Genomic DNA, 15,019 nt, shown 5'->3' on the forward strand with positions numbered 1-15,019 from the left:
TAGAAACAGGAAATTTGGCACGAGCATTGATTATGTCATAAATAAGAAAAGCTAATGGGTCCCAACTCGATTATTCAATTCTAAGCGCAAAAGAATTGGCGTCGAAATTTTACGTACGGAATCTAATTTTCTCACTTTCCGGTGTCATAGAAACGTGAAATTTGGCAGGAGCATTGATTATGTCATAGAGAGGAAAAGCTAATGGGTCCCAACTCGATTATTCAATTCTATGCGCAAAAGAATTAGCGTCCAAATTTTACGTGCGGAATGTACTTTGCTCACTTTCCCGTGTCATAGAAAAGTGAAATTTGGCACGAGCATTGATTATGTCATAAATAGGAAAAGTTAATGGGTCTTAACTCAATTATTCAATTCTAAGCGCAAAAGAATTAGTGTCCAAATTTTATGTACGTAATCTAATTCTCTCACTTCCTGATGTCATTTTATATAAAGGAAACGTCGCATGGTTACCTGCACGTGGTATTTCCTGGGTAACACAGAGAACTATGCAAAATGGTGAACATATGTTTTTCCTCAGTATCTCTAAAGTAACCATGACTTCATAAGATTTCCGTGTGTCCACCAGATAAACACCAGTACCAAATTACTCGGGCGAAGCCGGGTATATCAACTAGTAGATTAATATATATTTCTTGCTCTGTTCATCGAGGTTTCCTGCATGTTGGCCATTCAAAGTCCATTCTAGGATGCTGGAGAATGGGGGTCTGGTTGCTGCACATTTTCCATTGAGGTATTCGAAGAGATGCGGTCATGACTGAGAGTCCAATGCAGAATGGTAATCAGGGGAACTTTAAAAAAGTAAAATGCTTCTTCTAAGTACTTTGGTGATCTTGCTGTATAGAAGTAGCCCTGTTTTTGTATAATGATATGGAAGTGTAGCCTCATCTATAGGAAGTGCAAGCTGATTTGTCTCCAGTATAGGGCGCACCACCCTACGCATAGCCAATGTCAATCTAGAAACATCAGGCTAAATATTAATTTCTGAGCCTATGAAGGTAATCTTGCCCGGTTCCCAGTATCTCCATAAAATATCTCCCCTTTGCTTATAGAGTTATACCCTTTATATCACATCACGTGGATTATTAGGGTCTCTTGTTTCAGGGCCGGTAAGTCTTTGGACCTGGTCTAGTTCTATAGCAGTGTCAGGAGGCCTCCAAAGTGATAAAAATGGCAACAACTGTATCTTAAAGGCTTTCTATAGACATATTTTCAGATAGACCCTTCATTTTTATACTATTTACATTTCCTGTGTTTTCCACATCATCTACGTGTAGAGTAGGCTCACACAATTGGGTTCCTTGCCGCTAATCCTTCTATTGATAGCAGTTATTTCTGAGGACCCAAGGTTGCTTCTATGTTCAAGTGATATTCATCTGTGTGTTCAATAAACCTTTTTAAACTTTACATTAGATTGCTGTGTGAATTTCTGAAATAAGGCTTGGAGGGGAATGACTTTGCATAACATGGGGATATAAAATGGGGAACGCTTGATAACACCAATCGTAATAGGTGGGACTTATCAAGCTGAACAGCTATGTTGTGCTAATTTTGGGTAGGGCCCAGGATAATCAATAATAAATGTAGGCATGGAACCTAGTCCCAGAAGGGTTGGGCAAGGGTATCAAGCTATGAAAGGAGCGGGATACCTTTCGCCTTTGCAGAAGTAGGTGTTTTTATGAAATATCTAGACGTATTACTGATTTCCTTACTATCCCCTTCTTCATTCCAGATGTTACTGTTCCCATACAGACACCACAAGGTACATTCAACACATCTTCACTCACTCTGGATCATAAAAATGTTTATATTGAAGCCACACAACTCCTTTAATGAGAGGCTGGATGGCAAGAAAAGGCAGCAAGAATAGAGTTATTTGCTATGGGTTGCAAAAAGGGACTCACTTGAACCACTTAATACAACTACTTAAAATATATCTAAAGAATTAATAAAAGCATTTTGATAACAATGAGTGAACCGCAAATTCATTAAGTTATTGTTGATGTATGAAACAAAGTCTAATGCTTCCCTTTCAGATTTCTCCCACACCAGGTGGAGGTAATCAATATAGCGACCATACCACTTGGATGTGGGAGGACTAGACCACCCTCCACAAAAAAAGTTGCCTCTTTCCTAGATATTTGCCCATGAGGGGGAAAATTTCCCCTCCAATTGATGCACCCTGAAGAAAAAACAATCAAAGGAAAATAATTGCATGTTAATCAAAATTCAGCTGCCAAACCTATGGATTCATGAAAAGCTGCAGAATAGAGACTAACTCTTTACAAACTTAGAGAAAGCCTGAAAACCAAAAGAGTGCGGAATTGAGGGATACAGATCTATCACATTACAAGTCAAGTCAACCATTTAGAATATTCAGACTATTGATATTTTGTCAAACACTGTAACAGGAGGACTTGGAGAAACGTGAGATTCGACCATGGCCATTACAGGCTCGCCTACTCTGGCTTCAAGTTCAACACTTTCAAGTTCTTCCTTAAATGCTGCTACCCATCTCACCATGTTCTGGTATGGTGTCTGTTCTCCATATGCTTCTTCAAGGCCTTGGTGACACTATCATGCATTACTAACACAAGCAACCTGAATTTTCATGAAAGAAATCTGCTCATGTCGAGAGAGCATTATATTATAGGGCGGTATTATATTTTCCTTTATTTATCCCCATCAAAGGCTCTCTAACCGGAGTCTACTGAATGCCCTCCCATTGCAGGAAAAAAGAAAATGTATGTAATAGGAGGGGAAAGATTCAGTTGCTCTACCCCTTCAAACCCTACTCGTTTAAGGGTTGCAGCTCAATCCTAATGAACAGACCAGGCTTTGATTTCAGGCTTTAATATAATTATTTTTCATTACATTGACCTCTATTTGTATGTGAAATCACGGCACTAATTAAGCGTTTATTAAATTTATTTCATTGTTCATTAAAAAAAAAAAAAAAAAAAACTTTAACAAAAACAATTTCCATTCCGCTTTGCTTCACTACGTAAAGAAAGATAATCTAACAACATATTTTGAATTACTGCGTTTGTAACCACCCGGAATATAAAATCAGCACATTTTTATTGATCCTGCAGAGTGAGCTTAGCAAAATTAAAATAAAAAATGCCAGAATATCTGTTTTTGATCTTTCCTCAAAAAAATAAATTATAAGAAGGATAAAAGTTGTATGCATCCCAAAATGTAGAAATAAAAAGTACATATTGGTCCGTAAAAACCAAGCCGTCGCTCAGGTGAGTTGGTGGAAAAATAAAAAAAAGTTCGGACTAATATAGTAATGCAACATTTTTCATGAAAAACATTGCTATTGTACAAAAGTGGAAAAACTTATATATGACTAAAATTTAATATCGCTGTAACTCTATCGACCTGCAGAATGAAGGCTACATGTTATTTATGTCACATAGTGAACGGCAGAAAATGTAATAGGTTATATGTACCCCAAAAAGGTGCCATTAAAAAAAAACGGAACTCATTTAGCAAAAAAAGAAACCCTCAGATGATTATGTAGACGAAAAAAACAGATTTAGAACAAAGTTTCACTATTTTTTTTGTCCATCACTGAAACAGCTGTCTGTGCATGGAGTCTGGCTTTGCTTTCAATTCCCAGTCATTGTTACAAGGCTTGTATAAAAAGTCTAACTTTGGCTTGAAGGAATGCTGCCTTCCAATAGGTGGCACTGTGGAGGTATTATTCCATCTACCTTATTTGCATATTACCCAGAGGAGCATAAATGGTCTAGGTGCTCTCCTTAAGGAGAAAAGATAGCGTTTATGACCCTCTTCTATGTCATGAGTTTTAGTCTATGTTCACGCATCGTGGATTTGTTGGGGACTTCACCTGCAGAATGTGCACCAGGGTTCCACAACAAAGTACAATACAATGTAAGCAAATAGGGTTTAATCAGCTATTTACAGTAAAGGAAATCTACAGTGTGCTCCATCTATAGTAGAACATTGGCAGATTGTCATTGCAGATTTCACTTGTTGCAATACAATTAACTGGAAAAATCTGCACCAAAGTGGATTTTAGCACAAAATTGTTAGTGGAAAATTTCTGCAACATGTGAACACACTAAGGCTTCCCTTGCCCCGATTTTTTGCAGGTTCATTTAAAAAGAAAAAAAAAAGGTGAAAAATGTGATGAGTACGGGCCTTAAAAAATAATGTGTATGAAATCACCTTATTGTAATTTTTCTTGTGCCGTTTGTTAATTAAATGAGTCCCCTGTGTGACTTCTCTAATGTGTAACAAAACCTGTAAAACATTTGCCACATTCTGAACATTACAACGGTTTCCCTCCTGAGTGACGTCTCTGATGTTTAACAAGATAGGTTTTGTTCGAAAAAAATTTCCCACATTCTGAACATAAAAATGGCTTCTCCCCTCTGTGAATTTTCTGATGCCTAATAAGATTTGATTTCTCTGGAAAACATTTACCACATTCTAGACATGGAAATGGCTTTTCTCCTGTGTGAATTCTCTGATGTTTAACAAGATCTGCTTTTGCAGTAAAACATTTCCCACATTCTGAACATGAAAATGGATTCACTCCTGTGTGAGTTCTCTGATGTTGAATAAGATTTGATTTCTCTGTAAAACATTTCCCACATTCTGAACATGGAAATGGCTTTTCTCCAGTATGAATTCGCTGATGCTTAACAAGATCTGATTTTGCACTGAAACATTTCCCACATTCCAAACATGAAAATGGTTTCTCTCCTGTGTGAATTCTCTGATGTGTAACGAGAATTGATTTGTGTTTAAAACATTTGCCACATTCTGAACACAAAAATGGCTTTTCTCCTGTGTGAGTTCGCTGATGTTTACCAAGATCTGATTTTGCAATAAAACATTTCCCACATTCTGAACATGAATACGGCTTCTCCCCTGTGTGAATTCTCTGATGAGTAACAAGAATTGATTTATGGTTAAAACATTTGCCACATTCGGAACATGAAAATGGCTTCTCCCCTGTGTGAATTCGCTGATGTTTAACAAGAACTGATTTTGAAGTAAAAGATTTCCCACATTCTGAACAGGAGTATGGATTCTCTCCTCTATGACTTTTCTGATGTTGAATAAGATTTAATTTCTCTGTAAAACATTTGCCACATTCTGAACATGAATACGGCTTCTCTCCTGTGTGAGCTCTTTCAAGTTCTCCACCAGTAGAACGTTTCTTTTGCTTATCTGTCTGTACTGAATAAGAAGATGGGAGCTGAATAAGAGGATCAGATGATGGATCTTTGTTGTGAGGGGCTAAAGAGATATCTGGAATAATAGCAGGTTCTTCATATGTATCTTGTGTGATATCACAATCCTCTGATTTAGAATCTGCAGATATCAGACGCCCCTCTGAGCTCCCGGTACCATCATCTGTCAAGAATAAAGCTGATGATAAACCTTAAAAATACTTTAAAACATTTCTATATAAATTACAAGTCATGTAGCAAAATACAATTAGTAACCAAAACAGCGTTGATTAAACAAATCGTTATCTATTAGTAGACCTCAGAGAAAGAACCAGCAGATCATGATGTCCGGCCACCAGGCTGTTGTACAGTTTTCCCCCTCGGTGGTGAAGCCTCCATTTTTGTAGGTTCATATATCAGTGTCCCTGTCACTATGCTCAGTCACTAGCATGTCACTAGGAAATGCTCAGTGGAGAACCATAAGGGTTCCTGTGACTCAGTGCTATTAGGTGGTGTCCGTCTCACACACTCCCTGACACCTACATGGAGTTTATCACAGAGCGGAGGAGCAGTATGCTCATGCATGAAGAAGTCATGGCTGTAGAGTAAGTGGAAGGCTGGATTAGTATATACAATTCTCTATTATTTCATTCTTACCTAGCCAAAGTAAGGAGTGGACGCAAAAGAAGAAAAGTCCTGTATATGTTTCCTTATTTTAAAATCTATTCCAAACTTTGGCTTAAAAAAGTTTAAAAATGCCTAAAACAGCACAGAAAACTGCATGTGGGAATTTGGCCTTAAAACTAATTATGGCTGCCATTGCCAATACAAGCCCACTGGGGTATCTGAAAAAGGGGCATGTGAAATAATTTGTAGCCATTATAAGCCCTGGGTGCCTATCATTGGTAGATCACTTAGCACAAGGTACATAATATTCTACACCTGACATCTAGGACTGGTCAACTGCAGCCATTGTATCTCTAGCTATCCCCTCTGCTCTAGTCATGAAGGAGGGAGACTTTCCCTCCTGTCACACATAGTTAATCTTAGAAAATCCTCCCTGCTGCAGCTGCCTGTGTGTAGTGTATAACATGCAAGTAAGTTTCTGTAGATTCAAAGATATATACAGTTTAATATTTTGTTTACTACATTGGCACAATATGAATTCTTAAAAATACCGTATATACTCGAGTATTAGCCGACCCAAGTATAAGCCAAGCCAATAAGTTTTACCATAAAAAACTGGGAAAACTTATTGACTCGAGTATAAGCCTAGCTATACTCAAGTATATAGTAGGTAAAGAAAAAATGCAATACTCACCTCCCAGCTGGCGTCTGTGTCCCCGGCGCGATGGTCTCCCTGGCGGTGCAGCAAGCTGCTTGAGAATTCTTCCCGCTGTCATCTCCCTGCTCGGCTTTAAATTCCCCCGCCACCAGCGCTGTGTAAGTAAGCACTGTTATTGGATTGAGCGCCAGATAATCACAGCCAGCGCTCCATAAACCAATCACAGCCATTCAGTAATGTCATTCACTGAATGGCTGTGAATGATCGAGCGCCGGCTGCGATTGGCTGGTGCTTGATCCAATCACAGCGCTTACCTACACAGCGCTGATGGCAGGGGAATTCAAAGCTGAGCAGGTAGATAACAGGAGGGAGAATTCTCAAGCAGCTTGCCGTACCACCAGGGAGACCATCGCGCCGTGGACAAAGACGCCGGCTGGGAGGTGTTTATTGCGGGGTTTTTGTTATTGTTTTTTTTCTACCTCACTCGAGTATAAGCTGAGGGGAGCTTTTTCAGCATAAAAAAATGTGCTGAAAAACTAGGTTTATACTCGAGTATATATGGTAATTAGTTTTTGTGCTGCCAGGTTCAGGGAGACAAAAAATCTTAATCCATCAGTGGAACTGTGAGGCTTCATTTTATGGTCATCGACACTTTTATTGTCATAATTTTGATATTAACTCTTTGTCAAACACAATTCCTCCCCAAGAAGTTTTCAGAATGAAGTGAAACTTTCTGTGTGTGATTATACCGTTGATATAAGTAATGATTATAATATCAGACCAATGAATCATTTAAAGTGGAAAACTGACCCTTTGAATGGAGGCTCTAGTACCCTGTTTGGCCGCCTCTAACTTAGATACAAGATGTGATACGGGCTATTTTTTTTTTTTTTAAAACATTTATTGGGTATTCTTATAGATACAATACAGACATGCCTTTTATTTATTTTCCCCCCAAAACAGAACTCAATTCCCAACCTGAAAAACCTCCAAATTTCCCCTTGGCCAAGAAACTAGCCAGATACGCCTGGTGCAGTATTAGGGCAGTCAACCCACCGGCCCCATATCTTAGCTAATTTGGCAGGGCAGCCTCGGCCCATATATGTCAACTCACATAGATGACCCCATTTACTTCATGCTGCCAAGCAGCCCTAGCAGGTTTTTTTGGATGTTTCCAGTTAAGCAGTATAACTTTTTTAGCATAAAAGAACAGCAATTTCTATAAAGTGCAACCGGAATGTCCTCCACAAGGCCAAAGAGACAAATGTTTAGATGCAGGATGCGCGGAGCCCCTAGGTGCGTCTCCATAAACTCGAGGATATCTCTCCAATAGGTCTTAAAAACATGGCATTCCCAATTTGAATTGAATGTTGGCCATCTGTGCTAGCTCTTCTAGCTGGGTCAGTGCGAGGGGTATGGTCATGCCTCCAAATTGGGCTCCGAGCACATGACGGAGTTGGAAATATCTAAAAAGGGAGTTATTAGGGAGGCCCAATTGCATCTGTAGTTGTAAGAAGGTACTAAGAACACCATTCTCAACCACATCTGAGGGGGTAGTTATCGCATGACATCTCCAGAAGATAATGTCTGGCATTTCTTGCAAGTCTGGGAGGTTAGGACTTCTCCACAAAGGAGTATGAGGGGACCATTTTGCTGCCTCATCCTGTATCAAGTGGAGGGCTATACTCCAAACCTTTAGGGTCACCCACATAAGTATAGGCAGGGTAGTTATACCTGAAGTTGGGCCCCTTAGCCATAATCCTCTCAAACTTTGTTCAGGACTTACTATTCTGTGCTCAAGCCCCACCACTGGGTTAAAGACAGCCACCACCCTGCACATACCAGCTGACTAGCCAGGTAGTAGTACTGAAAGTGGGGGAGGGCTAGTCCCCCTCCCTCCATGGGCAGACAGAGAGTTTCTAGTTTAATTCTCAGGGTGGATCCTCGCCACAGTATATGGAGGAGTATCTTTCGGAAAGCCGTAAAGAACTTTTTAGGCACCACTATCCCAAGGTAGGTAACTCTGTGAGTCCACCTCAGAGGAGCAGGGAGGGCCAAAGAGGTCGCATGAGCTTTGACTGCCAGCAGCCCAGTTTTGTCCCAATTGACCCTCACCCTTCAGAGTATATTCCAAAAAAATCAAAAATAGACAGTACTGCAGCCAAGGAGGATTCTGGGTCTTGCAAGAATAAGAGGATATTGTCCGCATAAAGCGCCACCTGTTCTACATACGCTCTCAGTCGGAACTTCTGCAAAATTTTAACGTAAAATACACTACAAATGCTGGGCTGCAGGAGGCTACACCCCTCTGATATGCCAGGTCTATGTCTCCACGTTCTGTATTCTGTTATCTGGGTCTATGTCTCCACATTCTGTATTCTGTTATCTGGGTCTATGTCTCCACCTTCTGTATTCTGTTATCTGGGTCTATGTCTCCACCTTCTGTATTCTGTTATCTGGGTCTATGTCTCCACCTTCTGCATTCTGTTATCTGGGTCTATGTCTCCACCTACTGTATTATGTTATCTGGGTCTATGTCTCCACATTCTGCATTTTGTTATCTGGGTCTATGTCTCCACATTCTGTATTCTGTTATCTGGGTCTATGTCTCCACCTACTGTAATCTGTTACCTGGGTCTATGTCTCCACATTCTGTATTCTGTTACCTGGGTCTATGTCTCCACATTCTGTATTCTGTTTTCTGGATCTATGTCTCCACCTACTGTATTCTGTTACCTGGGTCTATGTCTCCACATTCTGTATTCTGTTATCTGGGTCTATGTCTCCACCTTCTGTATTCTGTTATCTGGGTCTATGTCTCCACCTTCTGTATTCTGTTATCTGGGTCTATGTCTCCACCTTCTGTATTCTGTTATCTGGGTCTATGTCTCCACCTTCTGTATTCTGTTATCTGGGTCTATGTCTCCACCTACTGTATTCTGTTACCTGGGTCTATGTCTCCACATTCTGCATTCTGTTATCTGGGTCTATGTCTCCACATTCTGCATTCTGTTATCTGGGTCTATGTCTTCACATTCTGCATTCTGTTATCTGGGTCTATGTCTCCACCTTCTGTATTCTGTTATCTGGGTCTATGTCTCCACATTCTGTATTCTGTTATCTGGGTCTATGTCTCCACCTACTGTATTCTGTTATCTGGGTCTATGTCTCCATTTCTGTATTCTGTTATCTGGGTCTATGTCTCCACATTCTGTATTCTGTTATCTGGGTCTATGTCTCCACCTACTGTATTCTGTTATCTGGGTCTATGTCTCCACATTCTGTAATCTGTTATCTGGGTCCATGTCTCCACCTACTGTATTCTGTTATCTGGGTCTATGTCCCCACATTCTGTAATCTGTTATCTGGGTCTATGTCTCCACATTCTGTATTCTGTTATCTGGGTCCATTTCTCCACCTACTGTATTCTGTTATCTGGGTCTATGTCCCCACATTCTGTATCCTGTTATCTTGGTCTATGTCCCCACATTCTGTATTCTGTTATCTGGGTCTATGTCTCCACATTCTGTATTCTGTTATCTGGGTCTATGTCTCTCACATTCTGTATTCTGTTATCTGGGTCTATGTCTCTACATTCTGTATTCTGTTATCTGGGTCTATGTCTCCACATTCTGTATTATGTTATCTGGGTCTATGTCTCTACATTCTGTATTCTGTTATCTGGGTCTATGTCTCCACATTCTGTATTCTGTTATCTGGGTCTATGTCTCCACATTTTGTATTCTGTTATCTGGGTCTATGTCTCCACATTCTGTATTCTGTTATCTGGGTCTATGTCTCCACATTCTGTATTCTGGTATCTGGGTCTATGTCTCTACCTACTGTATTCTGTTATCTGGGTCTATGTCTCCATTTCTGTATTCTGTTATCTGGGTCTATGTCTCCACATTCTGTATTCTGTTATCTGGGTCTATGTCTCCACCTACTGTATTCTGTTATCTGGGTCTATGTCTCCACATTCTGTAATCTGTTATCTGGGTCCATGTCTCCACCTACTGTATTCTGTTATCTGGGTCTATGTCCCCACATTCTGTAATCTGTTATCTGGGTCTATGTCTCCACATTCTGTATTCTGTTATCTGGGTCCATTTCTCCACCTACTGTATTCTGTTATCTGGGTCTATGTCCCCACATTCTGTATCCTGTTATCTTGGTCTATGTCCCCACATTCTGTATTCTGTTATCTGGGTCTATGTCTCCACATTCTGTATTCTGTTATCTGGGTCTATGTCTCTCACATTCTGTATTCTGTTATCTGGGTCTATGTCTCTACATTCTGTATTCTGTTATCTGGGTCTATGTCTCCACATTCTGTATTCTGTTATCTGGGTCTATGTCTCTACATTCTGTATTCTGTTATCTGGGTCTATGTCTCCACATTCTGTATTCTGTTATCTGGGTCTATGTCTCCACATTCTGTATTCTGTTATCTGGGTCTATGTCTCCACATTCTGTATTCTGTTATCTGGGTCTATGTCTCCACATTCTGTATTCTGTTATCTGGGTCTATGTCTCCACATTCTGTATTCTGTTATCTGGGTCTATTTCTCCACATTCTGTATTCTGTTATCTGGGTCTATGTCTCCATTTCTGTATTCTGTTATCTGGGTCTATGTCTCCACATTCTGTATTCTGTTATCTGGGTCTATGTCTCCACCTACTGTATTCTGTTATCTGGGTTCATGTCTCCACATTCTGTATTCTGTTATCTGGGTCCATGTCTCCACCTACTGTATTCTGTTATCTGGGTCTATGTCTCTACATTCTGTATTCTGTTATCTGGGTCTATGTCTCTACATTCTGTATTCTGTTATCTGGGTCTATGTCTCTCACATTCTGTATTCTGTTATCTGGGTCTATGTCTCCACATTCTGTATTCTGTTATCTGGGTCTATGTCTCCACATTCTGTATTCTGTTATCTGGGTCTATGCCTCCACATTCTGTATTCTGTTATCTGGGTCTATGTCTCCACCTACTGTATTCTGTTATCTGGGTCTATGTCTCCACATTCTGTATTCTGTTATCTGGGTCTATGTCTCCACATTCTGTATTCTGTTATCTGGATCTATGTCTCCACGTTCTGTATTCTGTTATCTGGGTCTATGTCTCCACATTCTGTATTCTGTTATCTGGGTCTATGTCTCCACATTCTGTATTCTGTTATCTGGGTCTATGTCTCCACATTTTGTATTCTGTTATCTGGGTCTATGTCTCCACATTCTGTATTCTGTTATCTGGGTCTATGTCTCCACATTCTGTATTCTGTTATCTGGGTCTATTTCTCCACATTCTGTATTCTGTTATCTGGGTCTATATCTCCACATTCTATATTCTATTATTTGGGTCTACTTCTCCGCATTCTGTTATCTGGGTCTATGCCTACATGTTCTATCGGTTAGAATGGATTTCCACATTCTGAATTCCATGACTCTAATAGGAACTAATGTTTCCATAGTCCTGAAACTGAGAAAGTACTTTTATCTCATCAGTGCTAACAGCAGATCCTGAAGGAATCTGCCTCATTCAATAAGATATATTTCATATTCATATTCCAGATGTATTTTCCATTTATATTTTCTATTTTAAAGCTTTTATTCTTATGTATTGTGTCCATTTTTCAGAAAACAATTATGTCATTATTACGATGCGGTGCACACATAATGACATCAATATTATAGAAGCTCATCGTGTGTTATTGCCTATAACGGTATCACAATGTCCTCCATATTTAGTTTATTTTAGCGCTAATCTGTCAGAGCACAGAGCTCATCAATCTACATAAGACAGCTGCAGTAACAAGGAGAATCTGTGACTCCTCTCTGCTGTATTTAGTGGTTACTACTCACCTGGGCGGTTACCTGTAGGAATCTCCTCTTCAAAGTCCTCTTTGACTGTCACAATTATCACTGGATCATCAATATTGGTCAGATCTTCATCCTGATACAAAAGCTGTGAGACAAATATTTAATGTCAGAGACGGTTGGAGAAGCCGTGTGGAAGGTTTTACATGGCAAGAAAAGATCATTAATCATCATGATGAACAAAAATGACCTGACAGGAGTAGTTATCTGAGCCACGTAGCTTCAGGTCTAGAAGACGGACATAGATATTAGATGGCAGCTCCATGACCCCTCAGGAACCTCATACACATGTATATCCGGCATGGCTAGACACGCTGCACGTTGTCTCAGTGGAGGAGATCAGCGTCTACCAGACACATCCGCTGTTTGTCTCGGGAGAAATAAAGGAGCAGATAGATATAAATCCAACCTGTTGGCTCCTTATTCCCACCAGCAGTGTCCACCGCCAGAAAAATGGGAGAAGATCCAGACTACATCTGTCAGAGTGATCTGTTTCTTAATTTCATCCATATTTACATTTTGTAACTGTGTGTCATTTTGATCGATACCGCATTCTTAAAAACTTTTGTATTCTTAGGAAATAGTGCAAAATTATTGCAAGAAATTACCTTGAAGTTCAAAGCTCCTGGCAAAATTCACAAAAGTTGATAAGCGAGCACCTGTCTGAATGCTTCTCTGTCAGCCAATTAACTGACTTATATGTTCTTACTTTAACCCCTTAGTGACCAAGCCTGTTTGCGCCTTAATGACCAGGCCACGTTTTGGAAATCTGACATGGGTCACTTTAACATAGAATAACTCTGTAAAGGTTTTGCATATCCAAGTGATTCTGACATAGTTTTTTTGCCACATGTTGTACTTCATTTAGGTGGTAAAAGTAGACCCATAGAATTTGTGTATATTTGTTAAAAGCACCAATACTGGGAAAATTTTGAAAAAATTGTCATTTTTCACATTTTCAATTGCAATATCTCAAATATGTGCAAACACACTGTACAAATTTTTTATGAGATATATTTCCATCTGTTTACTTAATTCTGGAAGCACAATTGAAAAGCTTTACGGTTTTTTTAAACCATTTAGGAGACGTAAACATTTTAACAGTGATTATCAACATTTTGAAGAACACTTTGTTTTCCTGCACCAAGCCAAGATTACAAAGGCTCATAGGTGTCAGAATGATAGATCCCCCAACAAATGACCCCATTTTGAAAACTACACCGTTAATGTATTCACTGAGGGGGGGGTCAGGAGTATTTTGACCCCACAGTTTTTTTTCAGGAGTTAATGCAATTTAAAAGGAAAAATAAATAAATTTTATATTTTTGTAAATATGTCATTTTAAAGGCAGGTTTTGTTTTCTATAGTGCACATGAAAATGAGGATTGACACCCCAAAAGGGATACAGCTGTCTATCCTGTGTTCAGAAATATACCCATTGTGCCCTAATCTTATGTCCGTATGCACAATGGGGCCCAAACCGAAAGGAGCAGCCGGTGGCTTTTAGAACAGACATTTTGCTTGATGGTGTTTTAGGCCTTATTGCCCACTTGTAGAGCCCGTGAGCGGCCAAAACGACTGAGAGCCCCCGCAAATGACCCCATTTTGAAAACTAGACCCCTTAACGAATTTCCCTAGGGGTGGACTGCATACTTTAACCCCACAGTTTTTGAATGAATCCAAGCAAAGCAGAAGGTAAAAATTAGGATTTTCATTTTTTTGACAATGTTGTCAATTTTTGTAAAACACACATCCCACTGTTTGTCCCGTGTTCAGAGACATACCTATTGTAGCCCTAATCTACTTATAAGACACATGGCTAGGCCTATAATGGAGGGAATACCCACTGGATTTCAGGGCACAACTGAATAAATTCCAGGCCCCTAAATGTTAAATAAAAGTAATAGTGTAAACTGTGTGGTCTGTCTGTAGACAGGGGTAATTACAGAGGCCTAGCTGGGATGGGCACATGGGGCAATAAAACCGGGTATCCCTCCTCCTCCCATGCTTTTTGGGGGTGTTTTATTGACGGGCAGGGACGGGGTGTAAGAAGTGGCGCTCTGTGAGGCTCCGTAATGTTGCTGCAGTGCGGCGGTCTCACACAGAAGGCGCTCAACAAGCTGCTCCTGGAGCTGCAAGAAGGCGAGCGTTCCCAAGGCTTCTTGTAAATTACGTAACACAGGTAGCGGTCTGAATAAAGCTGGGCTCACACGACCGGATGTGGAATCCACTTGCAGAAGCCCACAGCGGATCCTAACTGTGAGCACAGCTGTGACCCTGCGTACGGCCATGTAATGTACTGCGCATACCTGCGTACTCACACAGGCGGTCATGCGCAGTACACCTTTTATTGTTTATATTTTCCGTGCCGTCACTTAGCGATGATACAGGTACCCGCAGCCCCTACACTATGTAGTTGCGTATAGGCTGCAGGTATGTTGTGGATATCCGCGATAAAATAGAACATGCTGCGTTCCGTTTTCTGCGAGTGGATTACATGATTCCGACCCACTAATGTGAGCTAATGCATTTGATTGATCCGTGTATTACAACCGATCAAACACATTCAGAATCGTGTGAAAGCGGCCTAAGGTAGATCGTTACCTTTTTAGCACGTGAC

General features: G+C 40.2%; 1 protein-coding gene across 1 annotated transcript in view; it reads right to left on the bottom strand.

The window, feature by feature from the left end:
• Positions 1–2,958: 2,958 nt before the first annotated feature.
• The window catches only part of LOC136629222 (zinc finger protein 271-like), a 41,177-nt gene continuing 29,116 nt past the window's right edge, over positions 2,959–15,019 (bottom strand). The window contains exon 6 of the mRNA XM_066605398.1: positions 2,959–5,189. Coding sequence (XP_066461495.1) covers positions 4,322–5,189 — 868 coding nt within the window. The 3' untranslated portion in view covers positions 2,959–4,321. The remainder of the gene's footprint in view (positions 5,190–15,019) is intronic.

The sequence above is a fragment of the Eleutherodactylus coqui genome, chromosome 5, assembly GCF_035609145.1.
Source record: "Eleutherodactylus coqui strain aEleCoq1 chromosome 5, aEleCoq1.hap1, whole genome shotgun sequence".
Lineage (NCBI taxonomy): Eukaryota > Metazoa > Chordata > Amphibia > Anura > Eleutherodactylidae > Eleutherodactylus > Eleutherodactylus coqui.